Genomic DNA, 10,352 nt, shown 5'->3' with positions numbered 1-10,352 from the left:
TGCATCTGTGTGTGTACATGCATCTGTGTGTGTACAAGCATCTGTGTGTGTGTGCTCTTGTGCAAAGGATCACAAGGCCTGGAAATTACAATGTTCACTCTAGTCCCTGCACTTTAGGTCTGGGATCTCCGTGGGTTTCCCCCAGGTTTGATTTCAAAGAGGTAGAAGTGGGCTCATGTCTTCAATATCTGAGGCAGAATTTGGTGAAATGCCGAGGCTGAATTTTGGCTGGGTCAAACTTAGAGCCCAATTTGGACACCACCTGTCCCTGGCCCAGCTGTGGGTCTATGTTCATCGGTGTTCAGAGGAGAGGTGTAGCCCGTGCAGTGATGTTGGCCAGGATGGTGACAGTGCTGTCCCTCCTCGGTCCAGGAAGAAGCCCCTCGACAAGCACAGGAAGCTCCTGTGGTACTACGTGGCCTTCTTCACCTCCCCGTTTGTGGTCTTCTCCTGGAACGTGGTCTTCTATATCGCCTTCCTCCTGCTCTTTGCCTACGTGCTGCTCATGGATTTCCACCCTGTGCCGCAACCCCCGGAGCTGGTCCTCTACGCGCTGGTCTTTGTCCTGTTCTGTGATGAAGTGAGACAGGTAGGTCAGCCCCGATGTGGGGCCCCCCCTCCTTTCCTCAGTGAGCGGCATCTTCCTAATGCCAAAGGGGAGCAGAAGTTGCTCCTCAAGTTCCAAAGTCATTATTTCCCCCAAATAGATGTTCTCATTTGGTGGCCACCCATGAACATGAAGACGCTCTTCCATGAGATCTCCTAGCCCCAAGCCCAAGCTTTGCTCTCTAATTAATGTTAATTGGTGGAGATGAATTACTCGGGAATGTGTTCAAAGAGCAGGTTGACCTTGGACTTTTAAACCCACTCACATCATCAGGAGCCATTTGTGATCCTGTCATTACTGTCACTGGGGTAGGCAGCACCATGAGTGGCAGGGGAATTGGAAGGACTTTCCAGCTAAGAGCATCTCAATGCCCAGCATGTCAGATTGACAATGTCGGAAATTCATATTCGTCCTTGTGAATTTCAGGGAGTTCATGTCATTTATTCATGGTGTTTTCTCTAGTTTCTTGGGATCTGCATTGTTTGGCATCCTCTTCCCACCCTTAATCTGAACTTAGCCCAGGCCTGGCACGTAGCAGGTGCTCAGTTAATAATTGTTGAATGAATAAATGTTGATGGTGGAGGTCAGTGCTGTCCCTAAACCATCATGAAAAGTCATCCCAGAAAATCCTTTTAAGATGGTAGTTTACAAAATATTTGAGAACTGCTGTTGCTGTCACTCTTGTCCCATATGAGCCCAAACCGAAAAACATATCCATTCAACACGTATGGCCTAGGTGCTCACAGTGTACAAGGTACTGTGCCAAGTGATACCAGATATTTGGAGGGGCAAAGGATGCTGTTCTGGACCCCACAGAGTTGCTGCCTGGAATAGGATTCCTAAATTGTTTTGACTATCATGCTAACTCTAATAGATTCTTTTTTTTTTTTTTGTGGCTTCTAGGAGCCCTGGGTTGAGAAAGATTCTGAGCCTCTATTTTCAGCGGGAGAACATCTTAATGAATTAGAAGTGTCTGCCATGGGCACAAGGGGTGGCAGGAGTCCTGGTACCAGTGCCCTGGATCTGCCTTTGCTTGCCTAGTAGGTGGGAGGTGCAGATGCAGGCTGGAGATGGAGTACAGGTAGAAGTGTGTTGAGCATGCAAGATTATCAGGCTTTCTGTCTACCAGCAAATCTCCCCCAGGACCTGGTCCTGCTGACGTGCAGAGGGTTTCTGTGACTTCAGATCAGCCTCATGGGTGCCCCAGGCATTGGCTCAAGTGGTCACAGTTCAGTCCAGGGCACTTCTGTATTAGCTCACTAGGGCTAGGACTAGGGCTGCCATGATGAAGCACCACCAGCTGGGCGGCTTAAACAACACAAGTTCATCATCTCATTGTTCTGAAAGCCAGAAGTCTGAGATCAAGCTGTGGGCAAGGTTGGTTCCTTCTGAGGATGTGAGGGAGAACCTGTTCCAGGCCCGTCCCCAGTTTCTGGAGATTTGCTGGCCATCTCTGCTGTCCCTTGGCTGTAGATGCATTGCTCAATCCCTGACCTCATGCTCACACCAAATGCTCCCTGTGTGCATGTCTCTGTCCAAATCTCCCCTTGTCATAAGGACACTAATCACATTGGATCAGGGGCCCATCCTGCTCCAGTATGACCTCATCTTAACTAATTACATCTGCAAGGACCCTACTTCCAAACAAGATCACATCCTGATGTGCTGGGGGGTAGGACTTCAATGTATGAATCTGGAGGGGATGCAATTCAACCCACAGCCCCTTCCATATAGTCTCAGAGACCTTCTTTTACTTGCTAGTTCTCTCTCTTTTTTTTGGACTTCTGTGTATCAGCAGTCAGGGTGTGAAAATATCCTCCTGGAGAGAAGCAGAGAAAGGTGGAAGGAGAGTCAGCATTTAAAACGGGAATGGGCCCTGGCCATTGTGAGAAAGTTAACCAAGAGCTTTTAAATTAGGAAGCTCCCGAGTTACGTTGTCACGGGAGCTGGCACTGCACGGGGTCGCACGTGTTCCCTCCTAGACCAGTCGGGTGCTGGGGCCCTGACTCCCTTCCTTTGCTGTGCTCCCGGGCGTGGTTGACCACCTTTCAAAGGCACATGAAAGAGAAAGTTTGGCTTTTGCAGAGGAAGAGGATGAAAGGGTGAGTTTGGAGGGGTTTGTCTGACTGCAGGGGGAAAGCCCTGCGTCTCATCCTGTTTGAGAGACCAGCAGACCTCTTATCCTCTGTGGACGGCGAGGCCCAGTGGGGCAAATAAGTCATGAGCACAAATAAATGGAGAGAGAGAGAGAGACAGAGAGACAGAGAGAGACAGAGACAGAGAGAGAGAGACAGAGAGAGAAAGGGAAAAACCAGCAGGAACTGCAAATAGCATGGTAGTAACTTACTTAATTTCTTTGACCTCTGGTTCCCCATCCTTAAATGGGCATGTTTCCTACTGCAAGTGGTTATTTTTTTCAGCTTATCGAGATATTATTGACATATAGCACTGTATACTTTCAAGGTATACAGCATAATGACTTGACCTACATATAACCATGAAGTTACCGAGGGGAGCAAGAGGACAGGGTGTCCTACCTGCAAGCCTTGCCCCTCTCGTCCGGCACCAGCTTCACTGGGGCGTTCCAGCTCCTCACACATACTCTGCTCTTGCCCAGAATTGGGTGGCATGGAAATGACTTCACGCAGATGTTTGTTTCTTATTCACATTTGATCCTCGGGGCCTAGCACAGGAGCGGGCGTTGTCACGTTTCTGGCAAGTGCGTGTATCTTTTTTTAAAAACCAAATTGACAAGGCGGGGTCTTCCTGATTCAACCCCAGAGATGTGCTGTGACTGAGAGTAAGCGGGGAACCGTGAAGCCAGCCCCGGGCACGTGGGGAGGAAGCTGGCAGGGGGGCTCAGACGTACCCTTTTGAGCAGAGGGTGCTGTTGGCAGCTTCTTGGAATGGTTGGTAAAAAGTAAAGTTCTTTTCCTGCTGCTGGCTGCCCCTCACTCACGCTCCCAGCATTTCTCTCCTCCTCCCGTTCCTGACCCTGCCTCCCGGCTGCATGAAAGTCACAGAGTCCAAACGTCGTTTGTAGAGCCTCAGGGGGAGGTTCTGGGTTTCTGATGTGCTTCCCAGTTACTCGCCAGGCCTGATGTGATGCCCACAGGGTCTGGCTGAGTCCCAGCTGTTCTACCTTCATAATGGGTGGTATTAGCGATGTGTAGCTTTGTCCAAGTGTGTCCTCTGTTTCTTTGTAAAAGTTATTTTTGAAGGGGCAGTGTTTTTTTAACATTTTTATTGGAATATAATTGCTTTACAATGTAGTGTTAGTTTCTGCTGTATAACAAAGTGAATCAGGTATACATATACATATATCCCCATATCTCTTCCCTCTTGCGTCTCCCTCCCTCCCACCCTCCCTATCCCACCCCTCTAGGTGCTCACAAAGCACAGAGCTGATCTCCCTGTGCTGTGTGGCTGCTTCCCACTAGCTAGCTATTTTACATTTGGTAGGGCATATATGTCCATGCCACTCTCTCACTTCGTCCCAGCCCCTTCCCCCTCCCCGTGTCCTCAAGTCCATTCTGTATGTCTGCGTCAGGGGCAGTTTGAATTCAGCAGTCCTGCATATTAAGGCGATGGTGAGGGACGTGCCTGTGCTTAAGGTCAGGAGCGTGGAGTCAAGGCCACCCCTGCTGGCAGGGAGCAGCTCTGCCTGTGTGGTCTGTGAGCCCCATCTCCACAGCACAGCCTTGCTGATTCCTGTCATTACAGGACTCTGACACTTGGGGTCGCTGTTTCCCTTTCGGGTCTGCAGACTCAGGCCTTTGGAATCCTTCATTGTGGTTGGTTTCCTCAATCAGCTCTGCCGGCCTGGTACTGTCTTAATTAACCTAATTCACATTTGTTAGCAAAAAGCAAAACCAGGCAGGATGTTACCTGCTTCAGATAGTGTCTGGGTGTCAAATGCATGCTTGTCAGTGTCTCCCTGTGTCCCCTTGCCCAGGAGACAGAGGTTGCTATGTTAATTGGAATTTTTCACCAAGGCAATCAATAAGTGCAAACATAGTTGCTAAATAGCTCTTAGGTCTATTAAACAGACTGTGAATGTTTATTTAAAGTGAGGTAAGTCCCAGTGGCCCTTCATGGAGAGCATGTTCAGTCTTGAGGCCCTTGAATCCCCAAATCCTGAGAGAGAGGATGACATACGCTCCCGGTATTTTATGAATATAGCCAATCGCTGGCATTCCATTCAGAAAAGAGGCGACTATTCCTTTTTAAAAATGTCTTCTTACTGCAACCGTGCTTCCCAACCTCAGACTGGATCTACTTACGGTTCTTCCTGTCATGTGGCCCGAGGCTGAGCCAGGCTGGGGCTGCCCTGTTGCCCTGTGCCTACCTGCCTCTCAGGCCAGGGTTTCAAAGAGGGAAGCAGGTGGCAGGTAGAGCTTGTCCCAACTACCGTCATCTTGCAAATGGCTCTTGGTGGGTGGTGATCAGTTTCACTGGGACCACCCAAATGGGCAGCTAGGAATCCTGACTGGATTTCTGAGCCCAGGAGTTCAGCCATCCCACAGGAGAACATGGTCAAATTGGGCTGCTCACACCTGGGGGATTTTAACATTTCCTTGGTACTTGGTACCAAGTATTTGGGGGTATTTCATAACACCCTCACCCCTTTGTCCACTAAAATTGCTGTATGCATTTATAAATGAGTGAAAAGAAATACTTGTTAAGAAACCGATGATGTTTCTTAAATCCAAGTCTAAGATTGTGGGATCTCTGTGTGTGTGTGTGGGGGGGTTCTAAAGAAGCAGGGTGATGCTGGAGAGAGGAAACCACATTTCAGAGCCCTAAGACCCATCACTTGCTGGCTTTCTGCCTAAGGGCAAGTTCCTTTGCTGCTTTTTCTTAGGCCTTGGTTTCACGTGCAGAATAGGAAGTAAGATATCTTAACAGCAGGTGGACCCATGTTGGTGATTCATTTAGTAGATTTGAAAAGTGCACGTTCCTTTGATGACACATCTTTGCTGTTGTTTTCCTGCCGTGCACAAGTCTGGTGGTTTCCCTATCTGAGCTCACTTGGACCTTTGATCTTACCTCCCCTCCGACCCTTATCACGTTTCATTTTAAACATGTTTAACGTCTGTCTTTGCTGTGGGCCAGTAGATTCCTTGAGTGTCGACATCACCCCCAATCCGATGATGTCTCTGTGTCCCAGGAGCCCAGCACAGGTGTTTGCAATCCCATGGATTCTCAGTAAATATGTTTTGAGTGGATGGATGAATGAAAGGGTTAGATGACCACCCTGGAATCCCTCAAATCCAGCGTATGCATTGCCAGAGAGGCTGTCCAGATGCAGCCTTCTAATGGTTAATCTTATCCCTCTTTCAGTGTTTTCCTGACATGCTTTCTTCTGAGAAATCATGACCGATATATACAAATCATGATGGAAGGATCACTCTCGATTTGTGGCACGCTCCTCCTGTCGGTCATTTCTGTGGCCATGTCTGTCCTCCTAGCTGCCACACATAGCACCTGTGTGCAGAAAGCAAAAAAGTTTTTAAAACTTTTAAAAAAGTTTCTTTAATAAGATGCTTTATTGCCATGTGCCAGAAAATTTTTACAGTAAACACACAAATCTGTGATGACGGCAGTATGGATAACACCCTCTAGAGTTGTGCAGTGCACAGCCTACACCACTGTACGTGGCAGCCATGGGGAGGGGCGTTCCACCTTTGCCCACACAGGTTGTACTTACTCTCTGCAGGTTTCTCTTTAAAAACAGTTGGGATCCACGAGTCTTTTTATCTTGACTTTGTTAGCAACACATGAATAACAGCACAGCAAGCATGCAACCTACTTTCCAATCCCCCTGGAACAGCACAGGGCAATTGCGGGGCGTACTTGGCGCATCATGGGCTCAAAAAGGATATGGAAAGAAATTTGTGAGCAAGAATAAATCTGGAAGCAGTTGATGTTTCCAAGCTGCTGTATCCTCTCTCTGTCCCTCTCTGTGCTGCAGTGGTACATGAATGGGGTGAATTATTTTACCGACCTGTGGAACATCATGGATACGCTTGGGCTCTTTTATTTCATAGCAGGGATCGTATTTCGGTAAGTAGTCCTCACCACGTTTTCAAGTTTCAGGTGTTTTGGGATTCTCTTGGGTGGAAAGGCGGAGGAAAGACGTTTCAAGCCCAAGATAAGAGAGAGAGGATGAACTATGGTCCCGTTATTTTATGAATATAACCTATCTCTGGAATTCCATTCAGAAAAGAAGCTGCTATTCCTTTTAAAAAATGTTTTCTTACTGCAACGGTGCCGGTTCTTCCCATCACATGGCCCGAGGCTGAGCCAGGCTGGGGCTGCCCTGTTGCCATGTGCCCTCCCCGCCCCCATTTAGAGATTATTACAAACGCCCATTGTCTCTGCCTCTTAGAGACACAGCTTGGTTGGCATAAAGCTGGGTCTCCTCTCTTCCCCCGTCCTGGTGACCTGTAATTGAAAAAGTGTTCTTCATGGTTTTTCTCTTTGTGCTTATAGAATTTGGGGAGAGAATTAGAAATCGAGGAGAGAATGATGAGGGTGTTAAATATGACACAGTGTTTTCGTTTGGGGCCATACCATCTTCTAACATACACTTCACTTCAACTTCAATGTTGGTTCTGGAGACTGCCCTCCCAGCTACAAGAGCTCCTCAATCCCTGAGGATTAGCAAAACCAGTTGAAAAGTACGGTTGAAGGCAAAAAGCGGCATGACGCCTCGTGATAGGGAAATTGGGGTGCATACAAACCTTGGCCCACCTTGTCCAGCCACGCTCCTTTCCGGCCCGCCTTTCCCAAATAGCTTCAAGGTGAAGCTCGTGGTCTGTTGGAGCAGAGAAGCCTGACCATTAATATTCACACCTCCCCAGAATGAGATGCTTTACAGTGAGTGCTCGCTCTACAGTATGAACGGGGTAAGAGCTCAATTTCCTCCTCCAAAAAAAACCCTCCCTTTCTGCTTGGGTTAAAGGCCCAGCATTATTTTTTTAAGTTTTTTATTTTATATTGGAGTATAGCCGATTAACAATGTTGTGATAGTTTCAGGCGCCCAGCAGACCGACGCAGCCATACATATACATGTATCCATTCTCCCCCAAACTCCCCTCCCATCCAGGCTGCCACATAACATTGAGCAGAGTTTCCTGTGCTATACAGTAGGTCTCTTTCAAAGGCCCAGCATTTGAATCACGGTTGGATGTGATTGCTAGAGCATTCCAGTTAGAAAGCACATATGGCTTTCAATGAACACGCCAGCAGGTGGTTAGCTAATCAGATGATCTGGTGCAAACGAGGTAAGTTTCACTGGGGGGAACCTGGCAGGGTCAAGTCCCAAGTGGCCGGGGTCATCGTAGAGGCCCGTGAGCCAGGAAGTTAGCGATGTCGGGACTGGGTCCTGCAGGAGTATTTGGGATGAAGGACTAAAGTGTCCTGCCTCTCCTGGAGTCCACGAGGGCAGTAGACGTGGCCTTTGGTTTTCCGTGGCTGATGGGCCGGTGATGTCCCTGGTCTATTTCCACTTACTCTCAGTTCCCAGGCTTTTGGCTGTTTCTTCACGTTTGGTTATTTTTAAAAGCGAAACTTTGATTGTAAATCAACTGTACTTCAATAAAATTTAAAAAAATTAGGAAAGTAAAATGCAGAAATAAATAAAAATGATAAAAAGCGAAACTTTGAAATCTTTTGTCAGCATCTCACAGCTCCTTTCCTCTTCTTTCCACAGGCTTTACCCTTCTAACAAAACCTCGCTGTACGCCGGACGAGTGATTTTTTGCCTGGATTACATTATATTCACGCTCAGGTTGATTCACATTTTCACGGTCAGCAGGAATTTAGGACCCAAGATTATCATGTTGCAGAGGATGGTAAGAATGAAGAATATTTGTAGTTAGTTGTCCTTCTTCTAACTGCATCCAGCGTTCCTTTCATCGTTGAGAGGAGGCTTTTGTGCATAGAGTGATGGCTGCATTTCACAATCAGTAGGGTTTACTTTCTTGATGTGTCTTCATCAGGGACCCCTCTTCCAGGTTAAAATTTAACAAAAGATGGCTGTTAGGAGCAAACAGTGTGACTCAGTGCGTTGCTAAGAAAGATCTCTAGATTTTACATGTTTCCAAGTGCTTTCACTTGAGTCTTAACAACTCACTAGGAGCCTAGGCGGGAGAAGGACTTTTATACCCCTTTTACAGATGTGGACAGTCAGGTTCAAGAAGGTTAATAGGTTTGTCTAGAGACATGCAGTGAGCTAGAAGCATAGCGTGGACTGGAACTTTAATCTTACAACCATGCGATACAGACTTCGGGAAAGCACTGCCAGCCCCGTTCCATGGGGACAAATAACAGAAAGATACACACTGACGATGTTGCTTCTCTCAGCTTGTTTTCCACGTGACCCAAACCTCCCGTGTTTCTGTCTTTAAATCAGATGGGCGTTTGGATGAGCTCATCTGGAGGTTCCTTTCCAATGCTGAGCTTCTTGAGTTTGTGGTTTTAATTCAAAGCATATCTGGGGCATCAAGTCACCATGAAGTCATGCTATGTGTGCAAAACATTAAAAAAGATAAAACGGTGCCTTCTTGTCTAAAAAGGAGAGCTTTTATTTTCCTTAAGAAAAAAAAAAAAAAACTAAGGCAGTAGCTTAGGGGTCTGCAGAAAGTGAGCTGGAGAGGAGGAGGGGGGTCCAGAGTTGGATCCCTCTTCTGCTCCCAGGCTGGTCTCATTCAGAAAGTCTCTGCTGCTGCGCTGGTTTGGGGACCTGCAAGGAAAGATGCATCCGTCAGTTTTAGTGCCGGGAAGGAGATGCCCCGAGACCCAAGGGTGATGATGGCCATTTTTAAAAATCAGTGATCAAATGCTGGGCACCTTAGGTTCCAGGGTCCAGGGGCCTCTGTCCTTCTCCGTGGTCAGCGGAGTGGACAAGCCGCCCTGGTGCAGTCCTGACTCCACTCTCGTGTCCTCCCGTGACAGCTGATAGACGTGTTCTTCTTCCTGTTCCTCTTTGCCGTGTGGATGGTGGCCTTCGGCGTGGCCAGGCAAGGGATCCTCAGGCAGAATGAGCATCGCTGGAGGTGGATCTTCCGCTCGGTCATCTATGAGCCCTACCTGGCCATGTTCGGCCAAGTGCCCAGCGACGTGGACAGTAAGCCTGACGTGGCCTGGGCGGGGGACAGCTGGGAGGCGGCAGATGCTTCTAGAACCAGCCTCTGAGGCTCCCCACTCTGACCCTGGGGACTGTCTTAGGAGCAGAGGCGGCTGGGATCTGGCCAACACCAGGCAGGGGACGCTAACCCTCAAAGCCATTTCTTTCTCCTGAGCGGGATCTTACGTTCACCTTGTAAGCTTGTTCCCAACATGTCAGCCTGCAATTTTTAAACCTTTTTAAAAGGAGTGTTTCTCATATTTCCAACAGCAACGTGGCCGATGAAAGCAAGGAGCCTCACTGGTTTAGAAACGAGTGTTGCGAGTCTGTCCTATACAACAGTGACGGGGTGCTCATTTATTTCAAAAAGTGCAATATTGAAAAATGTTGCACTGCAACCTGGAATTTAAACTTCCAGCATTAGCCTTCTGCCGGCTGTCTTTCGGAGGCAGGTTAATGGTGGCAGAGATGGCATGGGTTTGGCCACACCCAGTTGACATAAGGAAAGTGTCGGGCATGTGCGAACTGGTGTGCGTTTTGGATAAACTGTCTAAAGCATCTCTGTGATGCTGACAGTAGCCTGAGCTTGTCATGTTGTGCCTGCCACGGGAA

The 10,352-nt window shown here is 48.0% G+C and overlaps 1 protein-coding gene across 1 annotated transcript in view; it reads left to right on the top strand.

Moving 5' to 3' along the window:
- TRPM8 (transient receptor potential cation channel subfamily M member 8) overlaps nucleotides 1-10,352 on the top strand; it is a 90,556-nt gene that overhangs the window by 50,660 nt on the left and 29,544 nt on the right. The window contains exons 16-19 of the mRNA XM_027117662.1: nucleotides 373-589; nucleotides 6,582-6,673; nucleotides 8,325-8,466; nucleotides 9,569-9,740. Coding sequence (XP_026973463.1) covers nucleotides 373-589; nucleotides 6,582-6,673; nucleotides 8,325-8,466; nucleotides 9,569-9,740 — 623 coding nt within the window. The remainder of the gene's footprint in view (nucleotides 1-372; nucleotides 590-6,581; nucleotides 6,674-8,324; nucleotides 8,467-9,568; nucleotides 9,741-10,352) is intronic.

Source organism: Aethalodelphis obliquidens, unplaced genomic scaffold (genome assembly GCF_003676395.1).
Source record: "Aethalodelphis obliquidens isolate GAN/ISIS:26980383/991018 unplaced genomic scaffold, ASM367639v1 scaffold2, whole genome shotgun sequence".
In the NCBI taxonomy this organism is placed as follows: domain Eukaryota; kingdom Metazoa; phylum Chordata; class Mammalia; order Artiodactyla; family Delphinidae; genus Aethalodelphis; species Aethalodelphis obliquidens.
This window is presented reverse-complemented; position numbering and strand designations above follow the sequence as displayed.